Source organism: Melopsittacus undulatus, chromosome Z (genome assembly GCF_012275295.1).
Source record: "Melopsittacus undulatus isolate bMelUnd1 chromosome Z, bMelUnd1.mat.Z, whole genome shotgun sequence".
Taxonomy (NCBI): domain Eukaryota; kingdom Metazoa; phylum Chordata; class Aves; order Psittaciformes; family Psittaculidae; genus Melopsittacus; species Melopsittacus undulatus.
This window is the reverse complement of record NC_047557.1, coordinates 68144753-68168200: the sequence shown is the minus strand read 5'-3', so window position 1 is coordinate 68168200 and position 23448 is coordinate 68144753. Positions and strand designations below refer to the sequence as shown.

The 23448-nt window shown below is 36.2% G+C and overlaps 1 protein-coding gene across 1 annotated transcript in view; it reads left to right on the top strand.

Moving 5' to 3' along the window:
- Positions 1 to 23448, top strand: part of MAN2A1 (mannosidase alpha class 2A member 1) — a 116929-nt gene that overhangs the window by 36158 nt on the left and 57323 nt on the right. Inside the window, exons 8-12 of the mRNA XM_005141196.2 lie at positions 2709 to 2886; positions 7319 to 7521; positions 14639 to 14824; positions 16195 to 16309; positions 19270 to 19337. Of these exons, the coding sequence (XP_005141253.1) occupies positions 2709 to 2886; positions 7319 to 7521; positions 14639 to 14824; positions 16195 to 16309; positions 19270 to 19337 (750 nt within the window). The remainder of the gene's footprint in view (positions 1 to 2708; positions 2887 to 7318; positions 7522 to 14638; positions 14825 to 16194; positions 16310 to 19269; positions 19338 to 23448) is intronic.

Here is a 23448-nt window from a genome sequence, read left to right as displayed (position 1 = left end):
GATCACCCTTCTAGGAAGGTCCCCATATCCACCTACTCCTTAAAATCATCTGAATAGGAAATTGCTAATCCACCAAATGGTTTTATTTTCTAGTTTTGATAATCAAGCAAAGAGTGAGTCCCTTATGCTTCATGTGCTGTGTGGGCTAAAGTAGCGGGGCTGTAACTGTCATGACCACTGTCATTTTGCTGCTGCAGAATTTCTTGTGATTCCCACAGTTTGGAATGCTACTGCTCCTCCTTTTATATAGGAAGAGACGAAACCAGCCACATCAATTTTGATATGTTTTAGCCAAATACCTGGACTTTTTTGTGTTAGAAAAACCACAGTGGTGGTATGAAGGGGTTTTCTTCATTTGCAAAAGGCCTTAAGAATTCAGTGATAATCTGAAAGCTTCCCAAAGAAGGGTGAAGGATTTTCTTGATGCTGTTACTATGTTGATATACTTTAGTGCTGATAACTGAGAGTGCAGTTAGGTTTGCTCTGAATATTCAGAACTACATAATGCATCTTCTTTACAATTTCAGGAACTTCTGAGTGCATAAACCCCCAGATTTGGTTTTGGGGTATTATTTGTTTGTTTGTTTGTTTTCTGTCTGGGGCTTTCTGCTAGCTCTTTCTCATTCCTGTTAGAAATAGTGATTTAGGAAGCTATTTGGGTGAAACTTAAGGGAATATGCCTGACTTGAGACATCTGATTTTTCTTCAGCATTTTTGCAATTCAGAGCTAGCTTGCAATGCAGGAAGATCCTGCTGCCCTCTACAAAACATGTAATAATCCTGCAGTTATGCGTACTTTGAAGAAGGGGGGAACCACACTGATGAGTTTTGCAGCAGGTTTGCAAAGAAAATAGAGGACTTTGAAGAGAGATGTCAAAATTAAATATCCTGTTAACTGAAACCTTTCCTTAAGTCCTGTATTTTTAGGGGGCTCTAAAATAAAGTATGTTTCCAACCATAGGTTGTCTGTGGAAAATTGAAGTAAGACTGGCTTCTTAGAAGGTAGAGTTACAAAGTCTTCTATTGTGCCAGTTGTTCTGTTAGTTGTGTGGAGAGGAAGTCTTTATGCTCAAAACAGCAACCTTTTGAAAGTAATAGAAAACATTGATTCTAGCATAAACACTTGGTAATCTGAATCTTGAATCAAACTATAGACAAAGAAGAGGGAAGCTACTGGTTGGGTCTGTCTGGTAACTGCAAAACTATGTAGATCCTGCAAAAGATGTTGTATCCCCTTTCTCCCTCCAGAATGCTTAGTCAGACCTGTGTTTACTCAATAATTTTATAATTCAGTAAACAAATTCTAACTTGCTGGTCAAAGAAATATGGGTTTCAAATATATTGTGCTAGATTCAATTCTCACATAAAAGTTTACTTAGAAATCCTCAAGAGTATGAATTGAGATTTTAGGTAGACAGTCTGCTGAAAAGACTTGCAGAAACAAAAAACTCACTGGAATTTGTATTTTTCTGTGATTTTCTCATTAAAACTTTATTTCTGTTCCCATTTTCTTAAATGCATTACTGTGGTTTATACTATGTACTATCTGAAGATTTTGATTGTCATTGTGGTTGGGTGTGGAGACAGTGTTCTCACAGGAGAATGAATATTTGGTACATGAGATCTGAATAACTCCAAGGGATACAGCAAGGCCATGAGAGGCCCGAGAAAGCTTAAGCAAGCAAGATAAGAAGAAGCTGGAATTCACTGAGTTATGAGAACTGTGAACTGTTGGCAAGCTTTCGAGGTCAAGTTCTCACACCTGTGCTTAACCAATTATGTGTTAGTCACAAAGGGTCTTCAAGACAAGTATCCAATCATGATATGCCAAATTGCTGTAGGTGTGTGTAAGCAATAGTATATAAGGAGTTAATGCTTTGCAATAAATGTCTTTTTGTCTGATCACATTGATCTCTGACTGAGTCCATTCTGCGGCAGTTGGGAGAGGGAGAAATAGACCTTTTCTGTAACCCAGACACCTGACTTGTGACTATTTTACCTGTCAGTGAGTTAGTAATTGCCAAAGGATATTTTTATTGACTTTCTTTTCCTCTTGTGTGTGTATGTGGGTATTTTGTTTGGGTTTTTTTTTTTTTTTAAAGGCAAAAGGCAGAAAAAGGTGGGTTTAGTTTTTCAGGACATGGCTCTATGACAGGTAAGAAGCTGGCTAAAGTGAGAAAAGAGACTTCTAGTATTGCAGATAGGTTTTCTTTCTTCAAGACTAGAGTTCCTCTAAGATTAATTTATGGCCAGTTTTTCTGCCAAGGACATGAAGATATGAAGCAAGGTATCCAAGGGAATTACCAGAGAGGATGAGATGAGCTTTCTTATAATTGTAAGTAAGGGATAGAGAGGATTAGGATTGTTATCAAAATACAAAGCAGGTAAACACAATTTGAACTGAAGGTTAGTTTTGGCACAGGATCAAACTGATGCAGACTGCCCTACTGTTTTTAGATGGAGATTGATAAGCTTATGGAAGCATTTTTTTAGCACAGTGTTTGCAACAATATTGGGTTGAATGTGGTGTCCCAGTGTGAGGAATCGCATCCATCTTTCTGTAACAAAATGAGATAGCAGATTTTTGTATGTCTTGTTTAGGGTCACCCTAATGCAGAACTTGATATCTAAGAATTGTTTCATCAAATGTTGATCTTTATTCTAAATGGCTTTGCTTTTTTTTGTGGGTTTTTTTTTTTCTTCTCCAGGGCTTGGATTATTTTAGATCAATACAGAAAGAAGTCAAAGCTTTTCCGTACTAAAGTTCTCTTGGCTCCGCTTGGGGATGACTTCCGCTACTCTGAGAGCTCAGAATGGGATCAGCAGTACCAGAATTATCAGAAACTATTTGATTATATGAATTCTCATCCTGAGTGGCATGTTAAGGTACATACAACACTTTTTCTAGTTTGTGGCGAAAACAGTATTTCTCAGTATTTTGAGATTCTTTATGGAAAAATACTGTGGTGGTGTGTTTTTGTTAAGGTTTATTTGTTTTAAGTGATCAAGCTTCAGTATTATTTATAGGAGATTGTCTTGTCTTGGCAGATTACATTTTTTTATCTTTACTGCTTCCTCTCCCTCCAAAACAGCAATTTTCCTATTAGTAATATCTGTTTGAAAACTATAAATAGTATCCAAACTAGATAATTTTAAAAAATAGCTATTAGGTGTGATCATTTTCATGCACTTCAGGCATTGTTATTTAAGGCTCATGGGCTTTCTTATTTAAAACTATTGTATTTTCTCATTAGAAGTTCAAGCAAATTTTGTTGCTGTACTTGGGTCTTCTTGGTTTTATGTCTCAAACAGAAAATCCCAAGAGGCAATATTGCTGGTACATGTTGTTGAATACAATAAAATCTAAGAGCTTGACCTAGCTATAGAAGGACTGAGTATATTAACACAATTATCAGATGAAGTATCACTTTACATCATTAATGATGTTTGAGTGTTAATATACACATTCATAAATTCTGATGTGTAAGATGAGTGCTTTAGAGACTTGCACTGTAGATGGTCACTGTATTCAAGCACCTTTTCATCATCTTTCAGCATGGGAATAAGAAATATGTAACCACAACCTTGTGTTTTCTCGAGTATCACATGAGAAAGCACTATTGCTGCTTTCACATTTAGGCTTTCTAAATACATCTGATTTCTTTCAGATATTGTGTGCATCTTTTTGCCTTCACCTTTTCTGTGACCTTTCTTCATTCCTCTTACTGCAGATTTGAGTAGTGCCTGTAGTGTGTTAGTTTTTCCTGCTGACTTCTGGGCTTCTGTTCTGTGTAAGAGAGATTATCTTTTGGAGTTGCAGCTTGTCTGAGAGCTGGATTTTCCATCTGTTTCCTATAGGGTGTGGTTGATAGGTTTATGAATGCCTGCTGTTGTTAATGTAAGAATAGACACATAACCACTGGAATGGTTATATGAGATGCTTTATTGCAGCGCTGGGAAACCAGGGGCACTTGCCCAAATCTGGCTTCGACCTCGTCACATCGCGTTCGCAATTTATACATCAAAAGTTTTGCAATTAATGCATATTCAACATAAATTGCTACCTTAACTAATACATATGCATCAGGGATTGCCTCATCAGTCTATTACGACATCAGCCTCTTATGCGCTTGCACAGCCCCCCTCTGGTGGTCATCCTGATGAAGTAAGGAGTCTTCCTCAGATGAAGTAAGAAGTCTTCCTCGCTTTGTCCATTTCACCTGTCCGTTCTTTGGACATGCCCTAACCATTATGTGGATGCCAGCATTCTCTTGTTTTCACTTGGCTGCCTCTGGTCAATTTGTATGTTCTGCTTGGATAAGGTTTTACAATACTTTCTTAAATCCACCCATGCCAAAATTATAACTAAGGTACAGAACAGCAAAGTTACAACTAAGGTACAAAACTAGTAACTAAGGTACAGAACAGCAAAATTACAACTTGTTCATATATAAAGGCCTTCTCTTGATTTACAAACTTTCAAATACAATTACTTTTTTAACATAAAATTTCACCCTTTTCTAACACTGTGTCTAAGTAGAGGGAAATAGACCTGGAGAGTATTCCTTTAAATCTAAAATCCACCTTTTAAATCTAAAGCTTTTGCTAACATAAAGAATGGATATAGTGTGCAGGTAGTTACTCTTTATCTATTAATGCAGCATACTTTCTTGTAGTTTCAATTTCTGCTAACCTGGGCTAGATAATTTCTTCTCTGGGACAAAAACGGAAGGCTCTAGCTCTGAGGTCATTCTTCAAGGACAACTCCTGTCCTGAGGCATCTGAAGCATCCTTATCTGAAAGATTCTGCTCAACCCATTGTGAAATATTCTGGGAATCTACTTCATTAGCCCTGGCTTGGCCACCTGGATTAACACCTTGGTAATCACACCAGCCCTTGAGATCCTCTTAAAAGTATTCAACCTTTTTCTGGTTCTTGATACCCAGACAAAAGTACATGCAATTCTCTGATTCAGCCCTTTCTTGCCTAGGATACTTTGCTCAGAGGGATCACTGTGGACACTGGAGCATGTCTCCTTATCTGTGAAAATATGAGGTTAGGTGGAGAATTTCACATTCTACTGAACTTTCCCCAGTGGTTTGTAACTCCACAGGCAAGTAACCTAGATTACATAAAAGAAGAGTTCACATTTCTTCCTAAGCACGGAGATGCATAGGATATTACTGCTGACATGAGGGACTGCCTTCTTTGCTTTTCTGATCCTATGACATATTACCCTTTCAGACTAAGTTCACTTGTTTGTCTAGTAGATACATGTTAGTATTGAGATTCACATGCCAGAAACTGTTCTGTGTTCCTAAAAGGATGTGGTAGATTGATGTGAAAGATACCTGTTTTGCTTTCAGGGTGCTTAATCTCCCAGTTGGAGATCTTCTTTACGTCTGTTATGCATAAATTAAGATGAAACTTTTTGTATGCCAGTAGAAGAGTCTTATCAGGTTATTTCAGTTTTCATTCACCTGACATTAGCATGAGTTTTCTTCAGCTTTACTGGTTCCTCTGATGAGGTTGTTCCTCTAATGTAACCCAGAATACAGAAGGGAGGTTTCCTATGCCTGATTTTTCTTGGTCCTTTGGTACTTTTTTTCCTTCTGGATTCTGTTTTATAGGTATCTATAATAGTGAGGGAAAAATCCAATTGTCCCAAGACCTAAACTGCTTGATAACTCAAGTGTTACCAAGGTTTTGAGATTTCTGTGGCAGTATGTCTCTTTCCCTGCTTTACTGCCGCAGTGGCAAGTTATACTGTTTCCACCTAGCAGATACTTGGGTCTTCTGAATGCTTTTGGAGAGTCAATACTATTTGGTTTGCTTTTTCAAATATTGAAATAGTGTATCTTTGTTGCAGAGTAATAGTCCTTGTGTTCCAAGTAATTTAAAAAAGATTTTAATAAAAGCTTATTTTCTGGTGTTGTAAATTGTAGCATGCTACTTTAAATGCTGCTTGTTAATATATATATATGTATATATAAATTTATATAAATGATTCAATTTTAACTTTGAAGAAGTTATCTTTATAGTTTATTATGAGGATATTTATGGTAAAGTGATCTTCTGTGTTGTTCCCACTTTTGTTAATTATTTTTACATTCTCTTTCAAAATCTGGTTTGCTGTGTCTACCTTCTTTAACAGCATTTCAGTGCTGGCAACATTGACATCAGTCCCTCTCCTTTTTTATTTTCCTCCTTTATTTGTACTCTTCAAGCTTGAAGTTATTACCTTTTTACCTACCCTGTTACGGGCTTTTACTGCCTAATTTAGCTGAGCATTTTTAAAATTGACCCAAAGATAATGATTGTTTTGTACTCCTCCATGTTACATCTCTAAACCCAATTTCTTTGTACAGAATTTAACTCCCCTCTCCCCAGCTTCTGAGAGCAAATGCTAATTTTTTGATCAGTAGTAATCTTGGATTAAGCATAGTTTGGAGATCTGGAGCTCTACAGAGTTAATTTTGGAAAAGCAGGATTAATTCAGCTATGCACTTACTGAATTAAAGTAAGTTTTTTACTTAGTCCAGACATCTACATAATACTGAGATATTACTCACCTTATGTGTTAGAGACTTACACATAAGACATGAAAGAATGGTTTTCTTATTTGGTGAGGTTCATTTGAATTTTAAATGCCACTTTATATAAAAAAAAAAGTATTTCTTATTTCATGGATCATAAAATAGTTTGGGTTGCAAGGGACCATGAAAGCTCCTCCAGTTTCAACCCTCCTTGCCATGAGCAGAGACGTCTCCAACTTTATCAGGCTGCTCAGAGCATGGTAGTGCCACATCTCTGATCAGCCTATTCCAGTATTTCACCACCTTTGTTGTAAAACAAGTATCTTCCTTATCTCAATCTACACTCTTCATTTAAAATCATTGTCCCTTGTCCTGTTGTTACAGGTCCTACTAAAATCCTGTCCTTACCTTTCTTATAAGCCCTTTTTAATGTTCAAAGGCTGCAGTAAGGTCACTCCAGAGCATGTTCTTGTCCAGGCTGAACAATCCTACATGTCTCAGCCTTTCCTTCTCACAGGAGAGGTGTTTAATCCCTCTGATAATTTTTGCAGCCTTCCTGTGGATCCTCTCCATGTCTGTCTTGTTGAAATTGAAATGCTGTTCAGCTTCTGTGAAAAATGTTTAGGGAAGCTTTAAAGGTCTTTAGGATAGAGTTTCTGCTATAATTCTGCTTGAAGACTGGCACATTTCTGAAATGTATGTGAAACCAAGCTTATTCATTCTCTTCATATGTCTAAATCAAGAAAATGGAACTGTTATAGTTATCTTAATTTTTATTCAGGCCCAGTTTGGAACTTTGTCAGATTACTTTGAAGCGCTGCGCAAAGAAAGCAATTTGGCTGAAAAGAGCAGCAATTCATTTTTCCCTGTTTTAAGTGGAGACTTCTTCACCTATGCAGACAGAGATCATCATTATTGGAGTGGATACTTCACATCACGACCCTTCTATAAACGGCTGGATAGAATCCTGGAATCCTACTTACGGTAAATACTGCCATAAGTAAATTCATAGTGTATGTTTTGGCACATGAGAGAGATGAATGTCTAAGTACTCTAAATCTGCTGGACTGATAGAAAAGTGATTTATAAATGCACAGTTTAAGTTTACTTTAATAAGAATAACCCCAGTGGCCCCCAGCTGTAGTTCTTGACACAAGAATTAATTTGTGTATCTGTTTTGGAGTTGTTTTTTCTTTTTAGTAAATTCACAGAAATACAATAATTTTTTTCTGCGCAAACAGATAAATTGTTCTAAAATTCTATTCAAGGGATCAGCAAGTCCTCTTTCGATGAAAAATAGCTGGTGGTATGCTTTTATTTCTGTATCAGATTTGGATAGCTGTCAGATCAATCTGTCATTATGGCTACACTGTGAATTCTTAAAGGGAGAAATATGAAGGTGGCAATTTTACAAGGGTTGTTAGACGCAAGTGAGAAGTAGTCAGGAATATTGTATGGCAGATGATCTCAGATTGTAAGGAACTGCTCTGCTGAAAAGTCTTTGCATCTTTGAAGAAATAAATTACTGTAAAATTTTACTAATTAAGTAGTGATTCTTGTAACAGCTGTAGATGAGACACATTGTGTCATGGGTTGAGCATGTTTTGAGGGTGTTTTTGTTCAAGGTTTTTTCCAGCCAGGTGGAGGAGGGGAGGCCGGGAGGAAGGAGAGACAGGACACCTGACCCAGGCTAGCCAATGAGCTATTCCATACCATAGCACGTGATGCCCAGGATGCATACTGGGAAAGAGAAGGCTGGAGGGGGAGAGCTGTGGAGGAAAATGGAGGAGGGAGCACATGGTGCTCGGCCAGGCAGGGTGGAGTGAGTTATGGGTCGGTGGCTGGTGGGGTGTTGTATTCTTTTCACTTGCTGTTTGCTGTATCATTATTATTTGTAGTAGTAAATGGCAGTAGGGGTTTTGTGTTATGCCTTAGCAATTAAACCGTTCTTATCTCAATCCGTGGGGGCTACATTCTTTGGATTCTCCTTCCTAACTCTCCGGGAGTGGGAGGACTTGGTTTAAACCACGACATTTTTGGCGCCCAACGTGGGGCCCGAGGATTTGACATAAGAACAGATCTGAACGGATTTATGGTCTCTTGTCACAGTGCTGATTTATTGGCTCTTAGAGGTTTTTCTCTGGATCTCGCGGTTTCGGGATTTTGCCAGGTACTTTGTGTATGGATTGGATGTGTTTGTGTTTGTCGATCATGGGGCTTGGGCTAAAGCTTTTGGTTCACTGTACTTTGTGTCAGAGGCTTGTAACACGGTGGGGCTCCGACAGCGGGGGGGGATGGACGTGGCCGTGGACTTGGACTTGTACCAGGCTGTCCCGCTGCTCTTCGCCGTCCTTGTCCTTGTCCTCATCGTCGTCTGCGTGAGGCTGCGTGAAGATGGGAAGGAGCGGCCCCGGGAGCTGCCGGCAGCTGAGGCTGCCAGGGAGAGCAGCACGGGGAGCCAAACGGCTGTGGCAGAGCAGCAGGAACAGACGGGGGAGGAGCGGAGCAGGGCGGTAGCTGAGCGGCAGGATCAGGCAGCGGGGGAGGTGAGTCCCGCGGCCGTTCCCAACCCCGCAACGGCCGAGAGTGTCTCCCGGAAGTCGCCCGCCGAGTCCCAGCAGGATGCAGGAGACCACGCAGCACTTCCCAGCAAGGCAGTGGAGGAACCGAGTCCCGCCGCCGTTCCGAACCCCGCAGCGTCCCAGAATATTCCCTGGAAGTCATTCGCCGAGCCCCAGCAAGATGCAGGAGACCACGCAGCATTTCCCAGCAAGGCAGAGAAGGAAGGTCTGGACTCAGAAGAAGAGAAGCTGGTGGTGGGAGAACTGGCAAGGAGGACAGCTACATCAGCCCCAGTCGCAAAAGTTAAGGAGAGTCAGGTCTGGGACTTGTCTAAGGTTAGACAAGTACATAGGAGCACTGGGAGACTGTCCCCAAATCTGGACAGTCATGAGTGGCAGGGTATGTGGGACAGTATGGCCAGATATCTGATCCACTGGGCCCCTCCAGTGCTTTGGAAGCATTGGAAGTGGAAGGCAGCTGTATGGAGTCCCCAGCAGCAAGCTGTAGAACTGCTGAAGGGGACGGTGAATGATTTTGAGCCTGGTGGGCCCGGATACTTCAGGCCATCATTTCAGAGATGCAACATAGAGATGTCTCATGATCGAGGGGTGGACTTAAGAGTGATGGTGTATTGGAAATGTGGGATCTGGGCATGATGTGAATGGTATGGAATAAGGGGTGGATAATGTCATGGGTTGAGCATGTTTTGAGGGTGTTTTTGTTCAGGGTTTTTTCCAGCCAGGTGGAGGAGGGGAGGCCAGGAGGAAGGAGAGACAGGACACCTGACCCAGGCTAGTCAATGAGGTATTCCATACCATAGCACGTGATGCCCAGGATGCATACTGGGAAAGAGAGGGCTGGAGGGGTGGAGCTCTGGAGGAAAATGGAGGAGGGAGCACGCGGTGCTCGGCCAGGCAGGGTGGAGTGAGTTATGGGTCGGTGGCTGGTGGGGTGTTGTATTCTTTTCACTTGCTGTTTGCTGTATCATTATTATTTGTAGTAGTGAATGGCAGTAGGGGTTTTGTATTATGCCTTAGCAATTAAACCATTCTTATCTCAATCCGTGGGGGCTACATTCTTTGGATTCTCCTTCCTAACTCTCCGGGAGTGGGGGGACTTGGTTTAAACCACGACACATTGTAAAATCATTTTTCTGTATTTTAAGGCTCCCGAAACAAATCTGAGACACATGCCATATGATGTAAAGCCTGGATATTTCATCTATTGTCACAACTTTGAAACTCTGTTTCCAAAACATTGTTTTTCCTAGGATTCACAGTAGCAAAGACATGTTTTGTCTTCTGGAGGGACACTTTAAAGTACACCTGTTGTAGTTCTTTCAGACCTTTTTCTGTTCTATAATCTATTCATACCTTTTTGTGCTAGAGAAGAGCTTCTGCAGTGCAGAGAAATCCTTCCTTAAGGTTTTCTTTGATTGCCCTCACCCTGTCCCTCACCTCCCATGTTTTAACGGCTGCTGCAGCAATGGAGAGAGCAAGAGAGGTGTGGAAGATAGTGTTGTAGAGCATGGAAAGTAGCATTTTGGAGGCAGATAATGAGTACCTTTCAGAAGAGAAGCCTCCATATCTAGGAAATTTGTTTACCTTCTTCAAGTAATCAAGTCTTTCTTTGGTAATGTGGAAGCTTCACAAACTGGGTACAGGGCTATTCTGTGATCTGTAGTATGTTTTTCTTGTATTAAAAGTGTCTTTTTCTAACCTTCTCTGCAACTAAAGAATACAGAGACCTGAGGAAATCAAGAAAATTAGTGAAGAAGAAATGAAGGCAATAGAAAGACATAAATGTGTAAGGAGAATTGGAATCAAGGGCCTGAGGATAAAAAAGGTGTTAGGGAAAAAACACTGTATCATAGCTTTGAAGGTATTGCATTGACGAGGAAGGAGAATTTTCACAAATGGAAAAGCAGGGAAGAAAGAAGCCAAAGACTATCAGGAAGGAGAAGAAAAATAAGACCAAAGCTGAGAGGTACGACAAAACGCAAGGCTAGGATCCCTTTGGCAGAAGAATGTAAAAATAATACAGTAAGGAGAAGTTGACAGTACTGCCTTCGGCAGTATTTAAAACAGAAGTTTGGAATGTGCTTCCTTTATTGCCATTTTTCTGGAGTTTTTTTCTTAAGTATGAACAGTGTCACTTTACTTACCTTTGTAGTATTTACAACTTTACACTGTTAAAAGATTTCTTCATGTAAGAGCTTCGCTTACCTTTAATTTCTGAAAATGGTGCCGGACTTACAGGTAAACAATCTCTGGAAGAAAACTTAAAACCTTCAGTTACATGAACTAAAACAAAACAAAGCATGTTTCTAAAAATGTGCCTGGGAAGTTTTTCATCCTTCATTATCTACTATGAATAACATGTAAGAAAAATAATTACAGATTTTTTCTTGCCAGTTTTAGTATCACATTTAGGGACAATTTTGCTTTCATAGACATGGAAAATCTTTGAGGATGATATATTAGCTTTGAGAACAGCAGAGTTCAGAGTTCTGTCTTTCATTTTTTATTTTCTTTGAAGTCAGAGGAAATACATTATGATTGTATTTAATAACACCCTTTCCCCAACCTTGGGATTAAATTTTTTGTGGTTTTTTTTCAAGCTAACTTGTATCTATCTGTCTGTCTACTGTGTATATGTAAGTGTATGTATATATATGCAGGGGAATGAACTATGAAAATGAGGTAAATATATATGTGTGTATGTTCTTTACCAAGAATAAATGCTTTTAAAGCGTAAGAGTTTTTAAAGAGTAAGAAGTTCTTCATGGCTACTTAATAGCTAGGAAACGTTCAACCTCAGGACCTGCTATGATGGCTGGTCATTTAAGTAAAAAGACTTGGTTAGTTGGGTTTCTTCTGCTTTTAAAAAAGTTTTGGGGTTATGCATTAAAGAAAGTTCAAGAAAGTTTAAGGATTTTGTAATAGAGATTAACATAATTGATGACATAATAGATTTTTAATCTTAAGTAAGAGATGGGTGAATTATAGTTTGAAGAGTGATGAACTCGATGCCCAGAAGTTTGCTTAATGTAATAATGAAAGATGCAAAGAACAACAGCATATTTGGGGACAGGGTAGGAGTGCATTTTGTGATTTCACTCTTTACCAGTATATCAGGGAAAAATATTGGAAGTCAGCCAAAAAAAATGATTGAAGTAGTTCAGAAGTAGGACAAAAGCTACAGCGATACTTCTGACTCTGCAACTGGATAGAAAAGACCATATCTTTAGAGTTAAGAAACTCTTGGGGGAAAAAAAATATTATTTAGGTTGAATATAAAGTAAACCTAAATGTAACCTAATGAGCAATTATTGAAGCAATTATTAAGCTTTGAGCAATTATTGAAGGACATTTCAGCCTATTTGCAGTGTCCTGTTCGGTAGAAAAACAGTGACAAATTAAAACAAAGTGGTAACTATTTGAGGTATTCTGCAACAGTTTGAAATAAAGGTGAAAAAAAAAATAAGGCTATATACAAGTTTTATGGAAAGATATTAGAGAGAAAAAAATGCTTAAGGTGCTCTCTAACAAAATGTTTTTTTGCGGTTTCACATCTGAGAGTCTTTCATTGAGCAGTGAATCGTTAAAATGTTTAGAATAATATTGTATCTTGAAATGAAGATTCTGAATCTAAGAGACTGATGTACTTAAATGGATCTGTAAAACATTATCAATTATTTTTCTGAGAGTCAAAGGAATTCTAAGTGCTCCTTATAGACAGTGGGTTTAAAGTGAAGCAGTATGAGCTCAAAGTGTATTTACTATACAGCTTCTTTTTTATGTAATTTCTTTTGGGTTTAAGGCTTTTTCATTGTTTGTAGATAATGGACTTCTCTTTGTTTTTGTTTTCAAAACGAGGAATTGATGTGGATTGTATGCGAAAAATCTAAGCAGTTATCTGGGGACTAAAATTTATTTTTCTCTTTATAGCTGCAGTTAGGCCAGTGTTTTGTTGCTAGGTCAATTTTTTTAAAAAAGGTGTAACACTCTCAGGCATTATGCACTAGATGAATCTGATGCCTTTAACTACAATATACTTGTTTTCCTTTCAAGTTCAGCTGTAATAGAAGAAAGTCGGAGGAATGTGCTAAGAATCAGACTAAGCCATGTCAAAATCACAGCCATTAAGTACACTAGTAATAAACAGGAGTTACAACTTTTAACACCTTGATTTTTTTTGTGTAGCTTCTGAGCAGTTATCTTACCTCTAAGAGCAAAATCTCATCCTATTCCTCAAATATTGACAGTTCAAAAATGAATTGAGCAATGAATATGCTCAGTGAAATGCACATATGAAATTAATATGTTCAGTGTGCCATTTAGTTTGACGTATGCCATTTGCAATTTTTGTGTAATTATCACCTGTATGATTGAAAAATACAGATACCAAACTGAATCCAAAGGAACTTCTTGTGTTAACAGCTAATATAAATGCACAATCTGAAAACCCAAGTTGAGTATGATTATAAAGTTTGTTCCTGTACCTAGTTTTAATTTGAACATGTGCAGTCTCTGACAACATGTGTAAAAGTTAATGTGTTTTGCTTTTTTTTTTATATACATGCTTAGATGTTCATTTTATAATTGTTTCAAGAACATACGGTAATTTGTTTTCTTAGCTTTTATAACATTAACGTGTATCTTCTTGGTTTCTTTGTATGCTTGAGAAACCTTCATTGAATTCAAAGTTTAATGAATTTGGGACTTTTTGGACTTAAAAAACTGAACTGTAATGTTTTAGAAAAATGAGATAAGAAAAAAGTTAACGGATGGTTTCCTAGAATTTCCACAGGCATCTTCGTTATTTAGATATTCAAAATTCCTGGCAATTTTAGCTGTTTTTTTTATTTATAAAATAAATTTGGGTTGTCATAAAGCAAATGAGAACCTAATGGTAATATTTTGGTGATAGGCTTTTGTATAAGTAGTGGGAGAGGCTCTGCAATCCGTTCAGTCTGGGTTTTTGAATCCTGTATTCTCATTGGTCAGGTGAAGGTATATTGAGAAAGTGTATGAGCTGCCTAAGTCTGTAGGACAATTTAGTTTGCTTAAAGTACAAATGGCGGAATACGTATGATACAGAGTGTACAGATTAATATATTCCTTTAAGAGAATCATTTTTTTAAGTTGCTTTTTGAAATTAAAATTGTCTGTCTCGTGTAAGGCCGTCTATTAATGTATCATTGTGAGGTCAGATCTGTACACCTCACACATGTATGAAAATTATATGTTACTTTGAAATGTCATTTTTATTTTAAATCTGTATTTTTCATCACTGAAGCCTTGCAGGAAGCTTACAAGATACAAAGCCAGTTGATGATGAAGCGTAGCAATGATTTATACTGTTTGAAGCTAGAAACAGGCTAAAAAGTACAAGATTAATGTTTAAAGAACTTTCAGAATGAGGCATGAGAAAATACCTAACAAACAAAAATCAGTTTATTATTCAGGTAAAACTTGTGTTGCTTTTTTTGGTTTTTAAACCTATATAAATATTTGATTCTTCTCTGCAATTCCAGGGCAGCTGAAATCCTCTACTCCTTGGCTTTGGTACAGGCCAGTAAATATGAGAAAATGAGTGTATTTCCTTCCGTGGGTAACTATAAATTGCTGACAGAAGCTAGGAGGAACCTTGGACTCTTTCAGCATCATGATGCTATTACTGGAACATCTAAAGATTGGGTAGTTGTGGATTATGGCACTAGGTAATTTATTATGCATATGTAAAATTGAATCTTAACTTCCCTTTCTTTTATAAAAATAGAAGTATTTATTCCAGAGATGTAATTTTGCTATAGCTAGCAACATGCTCAGTACTGCAATTGCAGTACTGCTGTACAAAAGCAATTGATGTGATTACTTGCGTTCTTTTATTATGAATTTTTTTTAATCCTCTGAATAAAAAAATCTGGTGTTCAAACAAAATTTCTGAAGTTTCAAAAGAAGCTAGGTAGACACAATACCAACAGTTCTTTAATAACAAGACTATTATTTTATGCAGTAGCTATTGTATATTAGAAGATTTTATGTCTGCCTTAGCTAAAACAATGATGAGAAGACAAGCTAATTTAAGTGTATGTTCTTTGGAAAATCCACCACAGATACCTATCTTTCTTCAATGTGGAAAATCTTTTTCATGTTGCTGATCTTCTACTTAGTCTGTTGTTCATTGCTGTTGTATCTGGTGGGTAGTTGTTTTCTGAGCATTGACAAATTATTCTGTTAGCTACTTTGTGGAATATCTTTGAAGAGCAACATACATAAGTATGTCTGTGTACATAGATGTATGCTTTAATTATGCGTTCATTCAGAAAATTGTTGCATATTGGAAAGTTAAGTACTAGTAAGTTTTACTAATTGAGGTAGAGAATGGTAGATGGTTGATGGTAGAGCATGTTCATTAAGTTATTTAGATGCCTCTAAAATACTCTTTCTTGATTTAAACTACTGTATTCATTACAAATATTTTTAAGTTTCATATTTTTTTAATATGGCATATGTATATAGGTATAAACATGTGCAATGCACTTGCTTATGAGAGAGTAAAGTAAAGGCTCTATCACTTTACAAATAAAATGACACAGCTCTATATTTAAGAATTTGTAAACCTTGTGTTGGTTGAAGCAATAGAAATAATGATAAATTTAAATTTTTATGTTTCTGATTGTTATTCTAATCTTGCTTAAAGGCAGTCCTTGTGCAGTGTTCCAGGGTTTTTTTCCCCTGGAACTATAGATGCTGGAAATCAAACATATGAACTGCAAACTTTCATAAGGTTAGCATTTGAAAAAGTACTTGGTATTTGAGAATATTAATTTTTTAGTGTAAAAGTGGGGTGGCGATGCACCTAATTTTTGGTATGCAAGGTAGGAATATAGTGAAATTCAGAATATTTCTATATTCTGCAGCCTGGTTACCTACTGCAACTAGCTGTACTTTATTTCATGCTATGATGACTTAAAAAAATATTTTTGTGTAACTCATACTTTTAAGTTCACTAATCTTTTTAAATTTTGATGTTACCACATTGAATGAAAATAACCAAAAACTAACTAAGACTTTAAAATATTAACAGGCTTTTCCATTCAATAATGAACTTGAAGAAAGTGATAACTGACTCTGCTCATATTCTTATCCTAAAGGATAAAAGTGCTTATAATTATGATACATCAACTCCGTTCCTGAAGATGGTGAGCTATCTTTCTTGATTTCCTCCAAACATGAAATGCGAACTATGTCTTTTCAGTACAGTTTGAGTGGCCAAGGAAAAGTTAGAATAAAATTTGCTGCTGGTACCTGCTCAGAAATCTGCTACTAATGAGTTTCATACTAAAAGAAGATACTGAAGGAAACTTCAGCAGTTAATATTGAAAAAAAACCCAGACATCTAAATTAAATGGGCTTATTTTGCTCCACTTTGTGAATCACATACTAAACCCAGGTATTCTAATTTTCTTGTTGGCATAGATTTGTTGGTGACTTCTGTGACATGCATACGATAAGCATCCTGTAATTTGACTTTACTTATTGCTTACAAATGTAGGATGAGGAAAATTTCCATCCTGAACATAAACCTATGATGAATTTGCAAGACGAGGTCTAAGCAAGACTTTGTGCTTTTTTATCTTGGCTGAAATCATTTGAAGGAGAAATGTACCAGTGATAGTCGGCAACCGATGCTTGCATAACACTTTGAGACCCATTTTACAGTGAAGAGCACCTTGGTGAAACACACTTTCTAATATTGCTTCCTTTCAAAATTCTTAGTTTTTTTCACAACAGTTTCCTGTTGAGATAGCTAAGTAGTCTTGGGAATCCTACTGAACTCCATACACCTGAGACAGAAAGAAAATGAGACACTTTAATTTCTTTGTGCATAAACATGGAAGTATCAAGGCAGATTTTTTTATATGATTATCTCAGACTTATAACTTACATGACATTTATTCTGCTGGCTTAAATATGCCAGATATCTTATACCTTGAATTACTCTTCCAGTCATGTATATTTAAAAAAAGTCATGTGTATTAAAAAGTCATGTATATTAGAAAAAGCAAAAAAACCCCACAAACAAAACCCTCACCCCTGCCCCCTTACCCCCTCCCCCCCCCCCAAAAAAAAACCAACTCAGAACAACACAACCCCTTTCCACCTGCCCATTTTTCAGGGGTTTTATGTCCTTGATCCTAATGTACATGTATGTGCTGCATTAATGTACCTGTGGGTGTGTACTATGTGGGTGTGCCACAAGCATGTAATATTTATCTTGGCTGGATAAAAATGGATGTGCTAACAAAATGAATATGCACCTTCCGACAGTAAGAATATTTTGAAGTTGTTCTGAATTATATAGGAGAATGTTGTGATGTTACATTTTGCTGAACTTTCATTGTTCCTGTTCTTCATGGGATTAATAGCACTAAATTATATAGGTACCAGTTGCTGGTTAAACTGTATATTGTCTAGGAACATACTAAGTCAAACCCATTATTACCACTGTGAAAGCAGAAATAAAAAAGAAAATTCTTTTTTCGATTAATTTTTTACCTTTATGAAACAGGGAAAAAAAGGGTGATTATGAAAGTAGATTATGATTTATCTATGTGATATACAGTGACTGCAGCATGTCATAAATCTAATATTCCCACAGTACTTTGGTTATGACACAAAAGGGTTTTTATATGTGATTTGTAGAATGCTAATAGGAGAACTTCAGCATGTTTACAAAAAACCTTTTGCAAACCATGAGCAAGTAGAAAGTTCAAAGGCACTTGTTTAAATAGTTGTGGTATTTTTGTGGCTGATGGAAGCTGATATCAGGAGTTGCTTGGAGATGGGCATTTGGAATAAATGCCAAGGAATTTGAGAAAGGTAAATGCAGAACACTTAAGATTGAAAATGGCTGTTGTCTTAGGGGGTGTAGAACTAAAAAACACATGGTCAGAAGAGTAGAGCAAGACTGTAGCAGCATTCCAGTAGATAGTAGGTAAAACCAGGAGAATATTTCCCTTCTTGAAGCCAGAAAAAAAGGAATGTGGAAATAAGACATGATGGAAAGATTCCAGAATGGCACTGCTTGTGTTACACACAAAAGCATCATGTTTTTCTGAGCTGATACGTGAATACTTCGTACATCATGTATAAGTTGTACAGACTCTACATTAGTAAACAAAAACTAGATTGTTTGGAAGACAGTATACTCAAAAATAGAATAAACTTGGAGGTCCCTGGGTGATCCAACCAATAAGATGAGATCCAACCTATAAAAGTAAAGCTATTTAACCATTGCACCATTCCTATTTCTTTATGTGAGGAAAAAAAAAATCTTCAAGTGGCAATATTTGGATTGAAAAACATGGTTTTGAACATGTTTTTGAGTATTCTGAGGAACTGGGAGCTTTATACTTGAATTGCAGAGTCTATGGTTGTCACTATTATATGAACCAATAAGAATATAACAGTACATCAACAGCTTGTCTGTTCTCTTATATAAAGATTAATGCAGCAGTCACAGCACTAGTGTGTCACTACCTTTTCTCATATGAAATGAGCACTGTGTCATACTGTATTTAAGAAAAGAGAAACATAAGAAACTAGTGAAATATAAGAATTCATCAGTATTATGAAACAATTCTTCAAGTAGTTAATATCCCATAAAAAATCATGCATTATAAATCATGGGTTTGGAAAATTTTCTTCTACTATATAAGGTAACTACGAGATCTGAAAGAAAACTGAACTCTAAATCCCTGTAATGAGTATATAGGAGTCTAGAGTTTCAGAGAGTAACTTTATAGCAAGGAAAAACTTCATAAGTATTTGCAAAATTTGAAGGAGGATAGCAGTTATCATGTATGCAAAAATGAAAACTTGGGGATGATGATTTGATACTCGTATCAAATAAGAGACATTAAAGAAAGCAGATCTTTCTCAATGAATTGGTTAAATTAAGCCTTTTATTTTGTCAATCTGAAGTACTTTATAAACTTTTGTGGTCGTCCTATGTTAAGTGCTAAAATAGGTCTTAATTTATGGTATGGTTTGCGGGTCAGGCTAGCATGGTTTTGTACATCGTAAAGGTGATATAATAGACAAATCTCATATATGTTTAAATGTGTACAAAATCAAATTCAAAGATGTTCTCTTGTAGGATGACACCCAGTCTGGCCAAGATTCTTTGCCACACAAGACAGTTATAAAGCTGACATCACAACCAAGGTAAAAAAATTACATTTTACTTAGTGTCTGAGATTCTTTGAGTAATGTGTGTGATTTTACTACCTAGTAGTTTTTTTATGTCACTTAATTTTTTATGTCACTTATTTTTTTTAACTTCAATTTACCTCTGTTACTCAGAATATAAGTAAAATTTAAAAAAAATTAAAAAAAGGTAAAAAGGTAGTTTGGCATATTATGCTAATACTATTATGTCTAGTTGAAATAGGACACAGTAAGTTACAGAAGTTTCTCACCACTAATTCAGCTGCAGCAATTAAAATGGGCTGTTTAGCGTATGCTTTTAAAGTATTGTAATAGTTAATGAATTATGCTTGAGAGCAGCAGTAGAAAATTCTAACTAAAATAATCACACATGGCTCAATACTGTGAGCAAAACTTTAGTTTTTAAAAGGCCTAAAAATTGCAATATATAAATGCTGGATTTTCTTTAAAATTAAGGTAGAAGATGAACTAGGATTCTCTTTTGTGAACTCGAGCTTTCTATTACATTAAGAGGTCTTACTTCTGTGTTTGTAGTTCTTGAGTATTCAGTTTAAACTGACATCCTACCATGACCATTCAGTGTCTAACCTGAAATAACTTAAAAATTCATTATAAGTCAACTAATGCGAATAAAGTGAAGATGTATGGATATGAGAGCTGCTGTGTGTGTAAATTAAGTAATATGCATTGTTTTGCTTACAGACCAGAAGACTTTAAGATTCATTTAAAAAGTGAATGCTATTTTTGCTGATAATTAGTATTTCATTTCTCTAGTTCTAGCTTGTGCCAAGCTAATAAAACTTACATACCTAATTCATGAAGGTGTCGGACTATTTAGAATGGTTAACTTCTATTGTTAAAAAATTCTAAATAGATTCTTTGGGAAAATATGCAAAGCTTAGTCCTTGTCAGCTTTTGGGGGAAGCTGTCTTCAGTCCTCTAAATTTAAATAAATATAATGTGTTGTATATGTTTAGTATTAATAAAACTTTTTTCTAGAGCAGTTATGCAGACCTGCATACTATTTATTTATTTATTTGTTTTAATAGGATTTTTTTTTCTCTTGGAGTTCTAGATTAATAAAGTTGTTCAAAATGATAAAAAACTCAGGTGAATTGCTATGTATTTAAATAAGGCCTTTTAACTTTTTCAAAATATCCCTTCAGATTTCTCCACTGGGAGAAGATTGTATGTAAATATTTGGCTGAAGGCTAGTTTTAAAGTAGATCATCCTTGCCATTTGATAATGGCTTTAAATTTTTTGCTTTCTTTGCCTAGGTTAGCTGTTGAAATTTTCCCTATATGCTTTCCATCCCCTGATATGGCTTTTGTTTGCATCCACTGTTCCTCTTATCTCTTTGCCTAGAATGCTAAGTAAGTTTTTTCATTTTTGGTGTTCATGCAGTTCAGGCATTTGCTTGGGTTTCTCTTTCCTCTAAGTCATATATAAAGTACATGTACATGTCAAGCAATTTTATTTTAAAATTATTCTAGCAGCCTTTTCCTGCTATTCTCTAAACTTACTACAACGATAATGTTGATAGATAATTGCTAATTTTAACCTGTCTGGTACCGTAAAGATTTATGGGAGATAGAATAAAGAGCAAAAAATGTGTGAGGAAGACGGGGAAGAGAAAGATTACAAGGGAATATTGATATTGCTGCCTGAAAATATGGTGGTTTTATTTTTTGTAATGACTTCCTGTTTGTAAACACTTCCAAAATGATGCTTAAATGCACAGAAATTCATGTTTCCTTTGTTAACATTTTCATTTCAGTATCTGTTCAATTATTTTCTGTGATAAAAATGAGCTTAGTGTTTTTAGGCTCCTAAATTTATCTCTTCTTATAGTTTGAATATCTCCACTAATATTATTACCATTGTGAAAAGTGGTATGTAAGCTGAGTCAGTAACTTGCTTTAAATCTGGTATGTGAATATTATAACTGTGCATCTGAATTTTTTAGTAGCCAGTAAAGATGTGAAATGTTAATTTCAGTAGAATATTAAACTCGATACATTTTTTGTTAAGGATTACTGTGTTTAAAGATCAAAGTTTTAAGCTCTAACACAGAAACTGATTTTTCATTTCAAATTTGGACACATCAATACTGTGAAAATACTCATTCTTTCCAGAACTTTATTATTTAGTTATCCTCTATTCATAATTATCTTTATTGTTCATGTCTGTAGCATGAAATCTTTAGGTTTCTTTCTGTTAATATATTCTAATATATCATTATGTGGGATAGAAATTAAGTTAATGTAACTGGCAAGGTGTTACTTTAATTGGCTGAATATTTAGCCTTTCATAGTTCTGCATTTCTCTGTTGTGATTTTGAAAGAAAAAAAAAAAACAGCTATATTGTCAGTTGATTATTCTTGTAAAAGTTTGGTTCATATCACCTGTAATTTTGGAGAGCTACTGATGAGAAGCTCATAAGATAATGCCTTTTTTAGTACTTTCAATCAATTTTTGTATTATATCTTATTTTACTGAGTTGATACTATCAATTTCAAATCTGACCTGCTTTTTAACAGGAAAGTAGTTGGTAGTATGCCTTTTGCTCTCTCATCCAACCTTTGTTTCTGATGTTTTTTAGTTGAGTGTTCTCTTCACTGTTTGTGAATATCGTAGTCAGTGTGAAAACTGTCTGAAATGAAGAGCCTGTACAGGAAAGCTAGTACAACTTGGTTACATGAGGGAAAAAAGAAAAAAAGAAAAGAAGGAAAAATCTTCCAGCAGTCATTGTCCTAGTGTGAAGTAGGTCCAGATTATGTAGATAAGAAGTACCTTCCAGACTGCTCCTAAGTAGATGTAATTCTTAATATATTTGATATTGTTTCCCCCCACTTATGCATCTCTTCTCTGTAGGGCTCTGATAAAATCTTTATAGGAATCTGTAGGTTTTTTAAAAAAAAAAGAAAAACTAAAAAGTGTTTATTCCAGGGAAATAGGAACATAGAGTATTTAGTGTCTTACTGTGACTTTGAATAATTAAGTGGTCTTACAAGTCAGGCTTTGGAGTATTAAAGTTACAGTGTCTTAAATTACATACAACCCCTTTAACTGATAATTAATTTGCATGCTTAAAAAAAAACAAACTACTTCCATCTGAAAACCAAAGCTTTCACAGGGTAATATGCAAATAGATAGGGAACTACTTTTGTTGTCTTCTGAAATCAACAGTTATTAAAGTGTGTATTGGAGACAAAACCTGTGATTTTGCTGTTAAATTGGATGCTGCATCATACTTTTGTGACAGACATGTTCTTTGATATGATCATTGCTTCCTGGGAATAATCAGCCAGAGGTCATACTTCCCAAATGGCAAAAGATTTGCACCCACTGGACTTTGAGGGGAGAGGGATGGAGAAGGGGGAAGGGTGTGGTTTTGAACCTCGTGCTGTCCAGGTTAAGCTGCTGGCTGTTGATAAAGGATATGTTGACAGTGTGAGGGGTAAGATTTCCTTGCTATTTGCGTCTACTGTGTTCTGGAAACAGCATTGCAGGGGAATGCGATACATGACCAAATAGCTGAATTGGCTGTCTGTACCAAACTGGATTTTGTAGTAGTATTTTTTAGCATAACATGGTGAACTTAGGACCAAATGAAATCTGAGAGTATCAGTCAGGCTTCCCCCCGCCCCTACCTTTTTTTTTTTTTCTGCTGAACCTGGCTGGGCAGTTTCGGTACTGTGCTCCATTGCTCAGGCTTTACAAGCCTGATGTACGGCATAACATCTGAACTGAAGATACTGTGATATTGAAAGATTTGTAAGTATCATTGATTTCGTATTTTGTTTAGTGCTAAGTCAACAATACACACAGATTATTTTTGTCAGCTAATCATACAGGAATAGCTTAATACCCTACTTAACAGGCTAGTTTACTAGCTTAGCAGACACATTTTTCAGTAGTTGAAATATTTAGGTTACCTGGGGGATTAGTTCTGAGTAGGATACACTGTAATCAATTATTTCTTCAAAGATCTGTTGAAGCATTAAGCAGTTAAGGGACAACCACCCTTAAAAAAAGAAAGTTTAATTTTTCCAGATAGAGGATACAAAATTATCTGTGCTGTTATCCTTACTTCAATATCTTTGA